The sequence below is a fragment of the Zootoca vivipara genome, chromosome 2, assembly GCF_965207765.1.
Source record: "Zootoca vivipara chromosome 2, rZooViv2.hap1.1, whole genome shotgun sequence".
Taxonomy (NCBI): Eukaryota; Metazoa; Chordata; class Lepidosauria; order Squamata; family Lacertidae; genus Zootoca; species Zootoca vivipara.
In genome coordinates, this window is record NC_142584.1 from 120114783 (window position 1) to 120129412 (window position 14630).

At 46.0% G+C, this 14630-nt stretch overlaps 1 protein-coding gene across 1 annotated transcript; it reads left to right on the forward strand.

The window, feature by feature from the left end:
• Nucleotides 1-657: 657 nt before the first annotated feature.
• On the forward strand, nucleotides 658-9223 carry LOC118081292 (uncharacterized). Its single transcript, XM_035107730.3, has 4 exons — nucleotides 658-740; nucleotides 2459-2585; nucleotides 2990-3067; nucleotides 3974-9223. Exons 1-4 carry the CDS (start codon nucleotides 738-740, stop codon nucleotides 5212-5214), a joined length of 1449 nt encoding a protein of 482 aa, XP_034963621.1. The 5' UTR covers nucleotides 658-737; the 3' UTR covers nucleotides 5215-9223.
• The last annotated feature ends 5407 nt before the right edge of the window (nucleotides 9224-14630 follow it).

A 14630-nucleotide genomic window follows, 5' to 3' on the forward strand; every position in this document is an offset into this window, starting at 1 on the left:
CCATTGACACCTTCCCGCCCCGCCTGGAGACTGCCCAGCCATAGAGCAGCTCCTGCCTGTGGGGGAGCTGCCTTTTGCCCTCCTGTTCTTAGGGCTTCGTTGAGAAACTGCCCCTCCCCCGCCCCAATTAACTGGAGGAGTTAGAACCAGAAAGGTCCCCAAGTGTCATCTAGTCCAACCCCCTGCAATGCAGGGATCTCAACTAAAACAAAATGAAATATTTCTGACACAGTTTGGAATATAATTTGGAATGAAATAATATTGGAAAAGGATATCCATAACCAGAAGAATGCTAAGAAGTGCGAGTAATTCTCCCTTTATTGGGACCAGCGGCGAGACATGCATCCCAAGTCAGGCTTTTACGCTCATGCACTTACCTGGAAGCGAAATAGCATCAACTTACTTCTGAGTAAGCGCTTAAAAAAACAACATCATAATACAGTACCCGCGTCTCTACAAAGCGAAAAGTGACTCCGCGTTGCTGCTGCAGGGAGGGAACGCACAATGAATGGACACCTGGTAAAAAGAGAACCAATCAGAAGAGAACCGAGAGGCGGCGGCGAACCAATCAGGGGAGCCGGAAGCTGGAAGCCCATTGAAGCTGTTGCGTCTTGGTCATTCATCTTCTTCCGCCCCGGCTGCTGCTGCTGCTCCTCTCCAGGGGAGAGACAGGCTTCGCCTCCATTCTGCGTCTTCCCTGGATCCTGCCCTCTGAGGAAACCACCTGAGGCTGCCCAATGGTAAGGCTGGCCCTGAGGAATCGTAGAATTGAACCGGGCACATCCTTCTGCATGCGAGGCAGCTGCTCTGCCATTGAGCTAACCACCCCTCCCCTAATAGCATAGCCCAACTTGCAGGACCCTGCCTTAAAAAAAAAAAGCCGCTATCCATAATAATGACACTGGACTACCCTTTAGGGTTGTCGTAAGGTGCTGCTCAAAATCCCTCTAGCAAAACGGGCCTAGCGACACCAGACTGCTCTGAGAGGCTGTTATAAAGGGGGGGGGCACCCTCAGACACAGCCCTGCCTCCCTTTGTAAACAGGTGTAATAATGAGGGATCTTTTCTCCCATGGCAGGCATCCCCAAACTTTGGCCCTCCAGATGTTTTGGACTACAATTCCCATCTTCCCCGACCACTGGTCCTGTTAGCTAGAGATCATGGGAGTTGTAGGCCAAAACATATGGAGAGCCGCAGTTTGGGGGTGCCTGTCCCATGGGGTTGGGGGGGGAGGAATGTAATACTGTGCAACCTTCATTCACATGATGAGTTTTTTGGGAGGGGGGGGGTCTCCTTTGTTGCCTCTGTCAGGGATTGAACCTGGGCCCTTCTCAGAAAGCAAATGGGGAAATGGAGCTTTTGGGGGGAGCAAGGGAATTTATGTTTGCAGGGAGAAGAGGGGGAATCTCCTGCCAACCACCTTCTGCTTCCCATAGAGGCAGCTTTTCCATGAAACCTCATTAAAAGGTTTTGGATATGAATGATCCTAAAACCTCAAAAACCTGAGTGACTGGGCAAACCCAGGCTAAATGTCCCCTAAAGACAAAGACATGGTTTTCTAAAGCTTTTGTGTAAAGTTTGACATTCTTCCTGTTGTCTGTCTCTCACTTGCAGTCCCTGCTTCTTCCCCTCCCTTTAAATATATATGTATTGTATAAGTTTTGTTTTTTCCAAAATGTTGAACATAACAAACATATTAAAACAACTCTCCATCAAAGCATCCCCCCAATGTGTGTCTCTGTGGGATAACATAACGTAAGTGTCACAACAGTGTCACCCTCATGGCTTATTCCAGCTAATGCTTGAGCTACCTTTGTCAGTTTTTCTGAAAGTGCAATCATCCAGATTGTCTGTTTCCATTGTGATAACTGCAAGTATTCCAGAGATTTCCAATTTTGATCAATGATTTGTCGAGCAGCTACTAAAACAAAGGTGATGTGTTCTTTAAAGCTCAAAATTGGCATTATTATCTCTTTAAAAAAATAAAAAAATTAACAATACCAAAGTTGGGGTTACATAAGATGTTTTGTTTCCACCATTTAATTTTTTGATAATATGTGTTTGGATTTTGGCTTGGTATTTGTAATTAGAATTTCAACTTTGAGGTAAGGGTCTAGGGTCTAGACTAGAGGCATGTGGAGTAACTGTTTGGTTTGTTAGAAAATGTGTAATTTGAGGCACATTTAGCCAGTTCCAGATGTTGTCTAGCTTTGCTTAATATTTGTTCGCCAGTTAAAGGTATGCTATCTGTGTAAATGTCTCCCACCCTAAATGAATCTGTATTTCTCCATTGTTCACATCAAAGAGTTGTTCCCTGCTTTGAAGTGCATCCTGGCAACAGGTGAGGGAGTCCCAGAAGTGGCCCAGTTTACGCTTGCTTGTGTGCCAAGTAAGGAAGGGACCTTTACAAAATTATCTTTTCTTCTTCTTCTTCTTCTTCTTCCTCATCTTCTTCCAGGCCCTCTTGACCTTTGAGGAGGTGGCTGTGTTTTTCACAGAGGAGGAGTGGGCTCTGCTGGATCCAGGCCAAAGAGCTCTGCACAAGGAAGTCATGGAGGAGAATTATGAGATGGTGGCCTCTCTAGGTAAGGAAACATTTTTATGCCTCTGGACTGCTAGATGTTGGAGGTGTGAATCCACTCTTTTGTGTCATTTATTCATGCAGAGTAGGAATAATTTATGAATAGCCTGCTGGGTCCCTCTATTTGTGTATTTGCAGCTTTGCTCTCTGAAGCAGCATCCATATATTCTCTCTCTCTCTCTCTCTCTCTCTCTCTCTCTCTCTCTCTCTCACACACACACACACACACACACACACCTTGAGGCAGTGGGAACCACAAGGCCCTCTCTTACGCATGTTGCATGTCTTTATAGGATCTGCATATGGCAATCCCTCCTCTTTGCCTTTGCAGTCAAAAATACAGATTGACTTGAAAGGGCTGGGTGTTTTGTGGCCAAAAGTAGCTAATATTAACTCTTTCCTTGGCAGAATCAGACCTCAGTTCCTGTTGGGAAGAAGGACAAGATCCATTCCTCCAGAACCCCAAAGAAGGGGAAACCTCAACAGGTGTGCACTTAGTTGTGTCATGGGGCCCTTTTTGCTCCAGTAATATAAATATAAATTAATAAATAATTTATACCCCAGCCACTCTGGGCGGCTCCCAACAGAATATCAAACCTCTCCACCTGGCCCTTGGGACTCTCTTCTCCCCAGGCCTTGACCCCTGACCAGACCTGCTTCACATCTTCCTAGAGTGTTTTTTGTCTTCCTTCAAATCTGATGGCACTTTTTCCTTTCCTGGATGGAGGACAGAGAAGGGTGTTTGGAAGCTCTGCTCCTGTCCAAAAGTCACATTTACATTAGTTGTAAATGCCTCTGGCCCCACAGTATACAGGCAAGCCACTCTCAAACTACAAACTGTTGCCAACACAGGGTCTTCTTCTAAAGAGCAGAGACGGCCTCCAGGCTGAGGTTTCCCTTCCATGTGCTGAGATGCACCCCAAATTAAAATCTCCTCTGTCGTGCCACGGGGACAAGGGGGGTTCTGTTGAGTCCAGGTGTCCCCTCTGCTATCCCTCAGCAGGAGAGTTAAGATCTTGCCTTTCCCTGCTTTTGGGAACAGAGCCATGGCAGTAGTAGCACTAGGAGTGTCTGGCTATTTTGTATTTCATCATTTGGGTTGAAGGATAAGATCCAGTTGGATGGGGCTCTGAGGAAGGGGAGAGATGAGCAGACACAGCTCAGCAAGTTTGAGGAGGAGTGGGAAGGGACCTGTGTTTTTGTCTTGAGACAACATATTCGTATTCAGAAGCATATTCAGAAGCTAACTTCATATTCAGCTGGGCAGGGAAGGAAGGAGCGGGCCATGCTTGAAAATGGTAAACTCAGAGAAGCAGAGAACTGTGCTCAATCCATAATGAGAGTCTCTGCTTTGCAATTTGAATGACAATTTCTTTTTCTGCCTCAAAACAGGTAATGGGCAGAAGACTGAGAATTATGGGGAGCCATCTGTGGTGTCTATAGAAAATGTGGGGCATGAAGCACAGAAGGAGACATTTGTAAATCAACGATCACCTGAAAAGCATGTAGAAAATGTGTTGAAGAACTGGAAAACCAAATCCCTTACCATGCAGGACACTGATATCCATGTATCACTGAATCCACAGGAAGAATTCACAGGAAGTAGCAGTGTGGAGTGTGGAAAGAGCTTCAATCAGACTGGAAGTGTTAGTTTACATCAAATAACAGAAACAGGGGAGAAAGCGTTTCAATGCATGGAGTGTGGAAAGAGCTTAAGTAGTGCTGGTAACCTTGTCAAGCATAAAAAAATCCACAGAGGGGATAAACCGTTCAAATGCATGGAGTGTGGAAAGAGCTTCAGCCAGAGTGGGAACTTTATTGCACACCAAAGAACCCACACAGGGGAAAAACCATTTAAGTGTATAGAATGTGGAAAGAGCTTCAGCCAGAGTGGAAGCCTTATTGCACATCAAAAAACCCACACAGGGGAGAAGCCATTAAAAACTATGGTGTGCGGAAAGAGCTTCAGTCTCTATCACAATCTCACTGTACCTCAAAAAACCCACACAGGGGAGAAACTGCATATATGCATGAAGTGCGGAAAGAGTTTCACTTGTAGGAGTGCACTTACAGAACATCAACGAATCCACACAGGGGAGAAACCATATGAATGCATAGATTGTGGAAAGCGCTTCCGTATTAGGAGTGTCCTTACTTTACATCAAAAAACCCACACCGGGGAGAAGCCATTTAAATGCACGGAGTGTGGAAAGAGCTTCAGTCAGAGTGGAAACCTTACTGCACATCAAAGAATTCACACTGGGGAGAAACCATTTAAATGTATGGCATGTGGAAAGAGCTTCAGCCAGAGCGGAAGCCTTACTGCACATCAAAGAACCCACACAGCAGATAAATCATTTAAATGTGTGGTGTGTGGAAAAAGCTTCAGTCAGAGCGGAAACCTTACTTTACATCAAAGAACTCACACCAGGGAGAAACCATTTAAATGTATGGAGTGTGGAAAGAGCTTCAGCCAGAACGGAAACCTTATTGTGCATCGAAGAACCCACACAGGGGAGAAACCGTTTCAATGTATGGTGTGTGCAAAGAGTTTCAGCCTGAACCACCACCTTACTTTACATCAAAGAACCCACTGCACATCGAAGAACCCTTACAGGCGAAAGACTGCTTAAATGTGTGCATGCACATGAAAGCTCATACCTATGACAAACTTAGTTGGTCTCTAAGGTGCTACTGGAAGGATTTCTTTATTTTTGTGTTAAATGTATGGTATGTGGAAAGAGCTTCAGTCTATCAGGCCTCGGTCCTGTATACCTGAAGGAGCGTCTCCACCACCACCATTCAGCCCAGACACTGAGATCCAGCACCGAGGGCCTTCTGGCGATTCCCTCATTGCGAGAAGCCAAGTTGCAGGGAACCAGACAGAGGGCCTTCTCGGTAGTGGCACCTGCCCTGTGGAACGCCCTCCCAGCAGATGTCAAGGCAATAAGTAACTATTTTACTTTTAGAAGACAACTGAAGGCGGCCCTGTTTAGGGAAGTTTTTAATGTTTGATGCTGTACTGTTTTTAATACAGTGGTACCTCTACTTATGAATTTAATACGTTCCGAACGCACATTCGTTAGTCGAAAACATTTGTAAGTCGAATCCCATAGGAATGCATTGGGAGAAAAAATTCGTAACCCTATCTAAAAATTCGTAAGTAGAAAAAAATCCTATCTAAACTGCATCCAAGATGGCGGACAGAGCTCCGTTCGTAAGTAGAAACATTTGTAAGTAGAGTTATTCGTAAGTAGAGGTACCACTGTATTTGGTTGGAAGCCGCCCAGAGTGGCTGGGGAAACCCAGCCAGATGGGCGGGGTATAAAGAATTTATTATTATTATTATTAATATTATTATTATATCACCATCTCACTTTACAGTACCTCAAAAAACATGGAAGAAACTGCATAAATGTGTGGAGTGTGGAAAGAGCTTCAGTTGTAGGAGTGCACTTGTTGTTGTTTAGTCGTTTAGTCGTGTCCGACTCTTCGTGACACCATGGACCATAGCACGCCAGGCACTCCTGTCTTCCACTGCCTCCCGCAGTTTGGTCAAACTCATGTTCGTAGCTTCGAGAACACTGTCCAACCATCTCGTCCTCTGTCGTCCCCTTCTCCTAGTGCCCTCCATCTTTCCCAACATCAAGGTCTTTTCCAAGGATTCTTCTCTTCTCATGAGGTGGCCAAAGTATTGGAGCCTCAGCTTCACGATCTGTCCTTCCAGTGAGCACTCAGGGCTGATTTCCTTAAGAATGGATAGGTTTGATCTTCTTGCAGTCCATGGGACTCTCAAGAGTCTCCTCCAGCACCATAATTCAAAAGCATCAATTCTTTGGCGATCAGCCTTCTTTATGGTCCAGCTCTCACTTCCATACATCACTACTGGGAAAACCATAGCTTTAACTATACGGACCTTTGTTGGCAAGGTGATGTCTCTGCTTTTTAAGATGCTGTCTAGGTTTGTCATTGCTTTTCTCCCAAGAAGCAGGCGTCTTTTAATTTTGTGACTGCTGTCACCATCTGCAGTGATCAAGGAGCCCAAGAAAGTAAAATCTCTCACTGTCTCCCATTTCTTCCCCTTCTATTTGCCAGGAGGTGATGGGACCAGTGGCCATGATCTTGGTTTTTTTGATGTTGAGCTTCAGACCATATTTTGCGCTCTCCTCATTCACCCTCATTAAAAGGTTCTTTAATTCCTCCTGCATATCTGAGGTTGTTGATATTTCTTCCAGCAATCTTAATTCCGGCTTGGGATTCATCTAGTCCAGCCTTTCGCATGATGAATTCTGCATATAAGTTAAATAAGCAGGGAGACAATATACAACCTTGTCGTACTCCTTTCCCAATTTTGAACCAATCAGTTGTTCCATATCCAGTTCTAACTGTAGCTTCTTGTCCCACATAGAGATTTCTCAGGAGACAGATGAGGTGATCAGGCACTCCCATTTCTTTAAGAACTTGCCATGGTTTGCTGTGGTCGACACAGTCAAAGGCTTTTGCATAGTCAATGAAGCAGAAGTAGACGTTTTTCTGGAACTCTCTAGCTTTCTCCATAATCCAGCGCATGTTTGCTATTTGGTCTCTGGTTCCTCTGCCCCTTCGAAATCCAGCTTGCACTTCTGGGAGTTCTCGGTCCACATACTGCCTAAGCCTGCCTTGTAGAATTTTAAGCATAACCTTGCTAGCGTGTGAAATGAGCGCAATTGTGCGGTAGTTGGAGCATTCTTTGGCACTGCCCTTCTTTGGAATTGGGATGTAGACTGATCTTCTCCAATCCTCTGGCCATTGCTGAGTTTTCCAAACTTGCTGGCATATTGGGTGTAGCACCTTAACAGCATCATCTTTTAAAATTTTAAATAGTTCAGCTGGAATATCATCACTTGTTATTAGCAATGCTTTCTAAGGCCCATTTGACTTCACTCTCCAAGATGTCTGGCTCAAGGTCAGCAACCACACTACCTGAGGTGTACGAGACCTCCATATCTTTCTGGTATAATTGCTCTGTGTATTCTTGCCACCTCTTCTTGATGTCTTCTGCTTCTGTTAGGTCCTTACCACTTTTGTCCTTTATTATGGTAATCTTTGTACGAAATGTTCCTTTCATATCTCCAATTTTCTTGAACAGATCTCTGGTTTTCCCCATTCTATTGTTTTCCTCTATTTCTTTGCATTGCTCATTTAAGAAGACCCTCTTGTCTCTCCTTGCTTTTTTTTGGAAATCTGCATTCAGTTTCCTGTATCTTTCCCTATCTCCCTTGCATTTTGCTTGCCTCCTCTCCTCCGCTATTTGTAAGGCCTCGTTGGACAGCCATTTTGCTTTCTTGCATTTCCTTTTCCTTGGGATGGTTTTCGTTGCTGCTTCCTGTATAATGTTACGAGCCTCCATCCATAGTTCTTCAGGCACTCTGTCCACCAAATCTAAATCCTTAAACCTGTTCCTCACTTCCACTGTGTATTCATAAGGGATTTGATTTAGATTGTATCTTACTGGCCCAGTGGTTTTTCCTACTTTCTTCAGTTTAAGCTGGAATTTTGCTATAAGAAGCTGATGATCTGAGTTACAGTCAGCTCCAGGTCTTGTTTTTGCTGACTGTATAGAGCTTCTCCATCTTTGGCTGCAGAGAATATAATCAATCTGATTGCACTTACTGTTCAATAAAGAACCCATACAGGAGAAACTGTATGAATGCCTAGATTGTGGAAAGCACTTCCATAATGGGGGTTTCCTTACTTTACATAAAAAACCCCACGCCAAGGAAAAGTATGGAGTGTGGAATGAGTTTCAATGGGATTGGTGGCCTGACTTTGCACCTGAGAACTCCACCAGGTAACTAACTCTAAGTGAATGAAATATGAGCAGCAAACTTCCTTCACACAAAAGACCGTAATCCACAGGTGGAGAAACAATCTAGATTCATTCAGTGTGAACAGCACTTCTTTAGCAACTGAAGTCTTTACTAGACATGGAAGAACCAGAACAGAATAAACCAAAGTGTAGAAACAATAATCTTGTGAAGTGTGCATGCACACGAAAGCTCATACCTATGACAAACTTAGTTGGTCTCTAAGGTGTTACTGGAAGGATTTTATTTATTTATTTTTTACTGCGTCAGACCAACACAGCTACCTACCTGTAACTAGTGCCTGAAATTGTTTTATGATACAGTCATACCTCATGTTATGTCCGATGCGGGTTACGTCTTTTCAGAAAACGGATGCGCCAAAGCCGGAAGTCCCGGAACGGGTTACTTCTAGGGTTGGCGCACGTGCAGAAACGCCAAATTGCGTCATGCACGTGAGCAGACGCGGTGCTTCGGGATCCGGAATGGATCCTGTTCGCAACCAGAGGTACCACTGTACAAGGACTCACTGCCTCGTGACATGAGGTACTGTGCTCTTTTCAGTGACTGCTCAAGCTTGTTTAGACAAGTCTACCCAGATGCTTAATGTGAGTTTTGACCTGCTTTCAGTCTATTGTAATATAAACTTTTGGAAATTTTCACATTATTTTTGTTAGTTTTTCTTATTTATAATTTTATCTTTTTCATGTACCGCTTTGAGGTTGTGGTGCTGCTTCTTTTTATAATCAAGCAGTTTCATGCAGGAATTTTATGAAATAAAGAAAAAAATAAATTATTATCATTATTTCTCTTCATTTTGCGCCCCCCCCAAGCTCAAAAAGCACCATCTGAGGGCAGAGACAGGAGGTGGGAGAATCTTTCCCTTGGGAGCCTGTAGAGGCAATCTCCTTCCTGCATAGAAGGTTGGAGTTCGTCAGGAGAGAAGGCTTGGCCAGACTCCTGTTGTTGTGGCCAGACTCCTGTTGTTGTTGTTTAGTTGTTTAGTCATGTCCGACTCTTCGTGCCCCCATGGACCAGAGCACGCCAGGCACTCCTGTCTTCCACTGCCTCCCGCAGTTTGGCCAGACTCATGTTCGTAGCTTTGAGAACAGTGTCCAACCATCTCATCCTCTGTCATCCCCTTCTCCTTGTGCCCTCCATCTTTCCATCTAGGATAGTGGTTTTCAACCAGTCTGCCTTGAAGGACGGTCAGGGGTGCTACACGCAACACTGGCCTCGGTCCCTCTTCCTTCCTTCCTTCCTTCCTTCCTTCCTTCCTTCCTTCCTTCCTTCCTTCCTTCCTTCCTTCCTTCCTTCCTTCCTTCCTTCCCCCCTCCCTCCCTCCCTCCCTCCCTCCCTCTCATATCTCTGCCTCCCAAAGGCTTGCACAGCTGTTTGTTTGCCCTGGGTACAAGCTCTGCGGGCGAATGCTGCCTCTGGGAGGCACTTCTCTTTGGGGCAGGGTGTTCAAAGACAAGGGGCGGCAGCGGCAACCCTATTTTATTCTAAATAAAGTGTCACAATCCCACCAGCTCTTCAGTTTGTCCTATTACTGAAACGATCTTGAGTGCCAGCTTTTAGGGCACTAAGAAGCACAGCAAAGGATGCTTAAAACAGCTCTATCAGTAGCCTTAATCTTGCTTGCTTTTCACACACATATATAGCGATCCTACAAATTGGATATACTTTGATCTAAGAGAGAAAAATCCCTTCTGGCAATTGTGGAGATAACCAGTCATTGTGGGTGCATATCAGAATTATTCTCTTTAAAGGAGAGATGGGCTGTCGATATTGCCACCTTCTGGGCACCAACTCAGCAAGCTTGCACCGTGTTTACAAATGAGCTAAGATTTAAGAAGGGTGTGTATAATAAGAAATGGAAGAAATAATAATAATAATAATAATAATAATAATAATAATAATAATTTATTATTTATACCCCGCCCATCTGGCTGGGTTTCCCCAGCCACTCTGGGTGGCTTCCAACAGAAAAATGAAATAATCTATTAAACATTAATCAGCACCAACACTTTGAACTGTGCTCGGAAATGTACTGGGAGCCAATGTAGATAAGACCGGTGTTATGTGGTCTCGGCGGCCACTCCCAGTCACCAGTCTAGCTGCCACATTCTGGATGAGTTGTAGTTTCTGGGTCACCTTCAAAGGTAGCTCCACATAGAGTGCATTGCAGTAGTCCAAGCGGGAGATAACTAGAGCATGCACCACTCTGGCGAGACAGTCTGCGGGCAGGTAGGGTCTCAGTCTGCATACCAGATGGAGCGGATAGACAGCTGCCCTGGACACAGAAATGCGCCAAGATGACTCCCAGGCTGCGCACCTGGTCCTTCAGGGGCACAGTTACCCCATTCAGGACCAGGGAGTCCTCCACACCTGCCCGCCTCCTGTCCCCCACAAACAGTACTTCTGTCTTGTCAGGATTCAATCTGTTAGCCGCCATCCATCCTCCAACCGCCTCCAGGCACTCACACCGGATCTTTACCGCCTTCACTGGTTCTGATTTGAAACAGAGGTAGAGCTGGGTATCATCCGCATACTGATGAACACTCAGCCCAAACCCCCTGGTGATCTCTCCCAGCGGCTGCATGTAGATGTTAAAAAGCATGGGGGAGAGGACAGAACCCTGAGGCACCCCACAAGTGAGAGCCCAGGGGTCTGAACACTCATCCCCCACCACCACTTTCTGAACACGGCCCAGGAGGAAGGAGCGGAACCACTGTATAACAGTGCCCCCAGTTCCAAGCTCCCCTAGAGGTCCTCAAGGTTGTCATGATCGATGGTATGAAAGTCGCTGAGAGATCCAACAGAAATAGGAAACAGCTTTCACCTTTGTCCCTAGCCCACTGGAGATCAACCAGTGTGACCAAGGCTGTTTCAGTCCCATGATGAGGCCTGAATTGGAAGGGATCCAAATGGTCCACATCTTCCAGGCGTGCTTGGAGTTGTTCAGCAACCACTCACTCAATCACCTTGCCCAAGAATGGAAGATTTGAGACTGGGCGATAGTTGGCCATATTGGCCGCATCTAAAGATGGTTTTTTAAGAAGCGGTTTAATAACCGCCTCTTTCAGTGGGTCTGGGAAGGCTCCCTCACAGAGAGAAGCATTCACCAACCCGCAAAGCCCATCGCCCAGCCGTTCCTGGCTAGCTTCTATAAGCCAGGATGGGCAAGGATCAAGGAGAGACAGGTGGTTGGTTTCACTTGTCCAAGCAGCCTGTCCACATCCTTGGAGGTAACAGATTGAAATTGATCCCACGCAACTGAACTAGACAGGACTCTAGCACTCTCCTGCCCCGGCCCTGCTCCCATGGTGGAGTCTACCTCTTTCCGAATCTGAGCAACTTTATCTGCAAAAAAACTTCGTTTGCAGATAACTTCGTTGCAGGAGATCATGCAGCCCGAACTGGGCCCCGATGGAGCAGGTGGTTCCACTAAACTGTGAACCACCTGAAAGAGTCTCCTGCTGCTGTTTTCTGCAGATGCAATAGAGGCGGTGAAGAAAGTATTCTTCGCCGTCGCTACCACCACTTGGTAGGCTCGACATTGAGCTCTAACCCGTGTTCGGTCTGATTCAGAGTGAGCGGCGCTCTAGCCGTCTCAGCGATTGTTTCATTGCCCTCAGATCCATGGAAAACCACGGGGCTGTCCGGGCTCCATGCAATTGGAGAGGGCGCTTCAGAGCCAAACAGTCAATAGCCCTGGTTAACTCTACATTCCAGCAGGCCACCAGGGAATCGGGAAATAATGAAAGAAGAGTATGAAGAAATGCTATTGGGTGATACAGAGAAGGTGGAATTGCTCAACCCCTACTTTGCCTCTGTCATCACCCAAAAGGAAAGCTCAGTGCTCAACATGGTGATAACAGAACCAATCCTGCTCCTTGTGTGAGATGAGCTCAATTGCCCTTATGCTTCTCAGGTCTCCTATTGGCTTCATGTCAGCCTTGTGTTTGTCTGTTATATTGGATGGGGGCGCATACCCACAAACATCTCCCTTGGCTTATTTGAAACCTCTAAGGAGTAATCCCAAGAGATCTTTCAGTTGACCCATCTGCCCAAGGTCCTCTCTGCCCACACCTGGGCAAAGTGCCGTAGTCTGCCTCTTATTGGTAGTTAAGGGGGAGCTCCTTCCCTTCTTGGGGCCTTTGTTTAATCTGGAAATTAAGCCACTACCAGCTGGTGTGCGGGAACCTCTCTGGTTTGTCCCAGCAGGAGAGAAAGTAATTTGATGTCCTGTGGCTGCAGGAGTATCAGGAGGAGTGAAAGGAACACTGGTTTTCCCTTCTTGCGGTCCTTCCTGGCACTCTGGAGAGCCTTCCGTTAGCCCCTGGTCTCCACCAGAACCTTCTCCAGAGGCTCCTTGAAGAGATTGTCCCCACTGAAGAGAGATTTTGCAAACCACAGAGGCCCAAATGTTAATATCAGAGGGTTCCCTAAAACAGTGGTTTTCAACCAGCGTGCCTTGGCACCCTGGGGTGCCTTGAATGATACCTCCAGTATACCTGAAGGAGCATCTCCACCCCCATCGTTCTGCCCGGACACTGAGGTCCAGTACCGAGGGCCTTCTGGCGGTTCCGTCGTTGCGAGAAGCCAAGTTGCAGGGAACCAGGCAGAGGGCCTTCTCGGTGGTGGTGCCTGCCCTGTGGAATGCCCTCCCATCGGATGTCAAAGAGAAAAACAGCTACCAGGTTTTTAGAAGACATCTGAAGGCAGCCCTGTTTAGGGAGGCTTTTAATGTTTAATGAATTATTTTATTTCATTTTTCTGTTGGAAGCCGCCCAGAGTGGCTGGGGAAACCCAGCCAGATGGGTGGGATATAAATAATAATAATAATAATAATAATAATAATAATAATAATAATAATAATAATTTTATGCTCAGGGGTGCGGCAGGCAACACTGGCCTCTAGTCTTCTTCCCCTCCCTCCCTCCCCTTGTGTCTCTGCCTCCCAAAGGCTGTTTTTTGCAACAGCCCTGGCTGCAAGCTGTGTTGGTGAATGGTGCTTCTTGGGCTGGCCAGGGGGTACTGGGTACCAGGAGCTGAGGCGTCCTCAGAGCAAGCAAGCAAGCAAGCAAGCAAGCAAGCAAGCAAGCAAGCAAGCAAGCAGTCAAGGTAGCTCATCCAGCCAATCCACCAGTCCTTGTGGTTGGGAATGGACAGACAAGTGGGAGCCAGGCAGGCACCATCCTGGCCTTTCTTGTGCTTGTTGTGTGCAAGGCCTGCTTGGGAGCTGAGTGCCCGGTGCTGAAGGGGAGCCTTTCTGCCATGCAGGCCCAGCAGCACCCGCTGCTGCCACTGCTGCCTCCCAAGGTAAGATGTTGACGTCACGTTCACCTTTGGCCAGTCTCTGTTGGGCCACTAAGACTGGGAGCACCTTCTTCCCAGGCCCCTGTGGGGCAGTGTGAGGAGGTACCTCTTTTGGGGGCGGGGGCAGCCCAGAGAATGCAGCAGCAGCTGCCCAGAGGACTCTCAAGGAGAGGGGAGAGGAGGCTAAGGGGTGTTCAAAAAGGGGGGACATAACTGGGCTCCTCAGACCCACAGGGGAGCCACAGAAAGAAGGAAATTGGTCAAGGGAGCCAGGACTCAAAATATGAAATACACAAAGCAAAAAGACTAAACCCTCTCTTGGGCTCAAGCTCACATTGCTTTAGGCTTAATATAGATGAATAGTACAAATTGCTCAGTTGTTGTCACCCTGAGAAGTAAATGTTAATCTTCAAGTCTTGTATGTGGAGTCTACTTCATCACTGAAGTTTGAGGATGAAACCACTGCATCACTCTAAATAACTCAAAAATAGCTAACATAAACACATGGAAAATAAAAAAATTCCTTCAGTAGCACTTTAAAGACCAACTAAGTTTTTATTTTGGTATGAGCTTTCGTGTGCATGCACACTTCTTCAGATACTGGTTCAGTTTGCCTGATCAGATGATGCCACTTCTCTTTTATAACTGCAACAGTGAGAGAGAGAAAGTGGTACATTATGAAAAGGATTTTAAAAATGGAACATTATGAAAAAGATTTTAAAAAATGGAACATTATGAAAATAGTTGGAAATCTTTGGGTTTGGGCTCTTATTGAAGGGAATTAATTCAAATTTTGGAACCTAATTCAATGAGGTTTTGTAGATAAACCTTTTGAGTCTTTACCTCCAACAATACTTCAATACATCTGAATTCAATCAAGT

Coding starts and splice junctions, on each gene's coding strand:
- LOC118081292 (XM_035107730.3), top strand. Junction 2,586..2,989: donor TGAGATGGTGGCCTCTCTAG/GTAAGGAAACAT, acceptor TTTCCTTGGCAG/AATCAGACCTCAGTTCCTGT. Junction 3,068..3,973: donor AGAAGGGGAAACCTCAACAG/GTGTGCACTTAG, acceptor GCCTCAAAACAG/GTAATGGGCAGAAGACTGAG.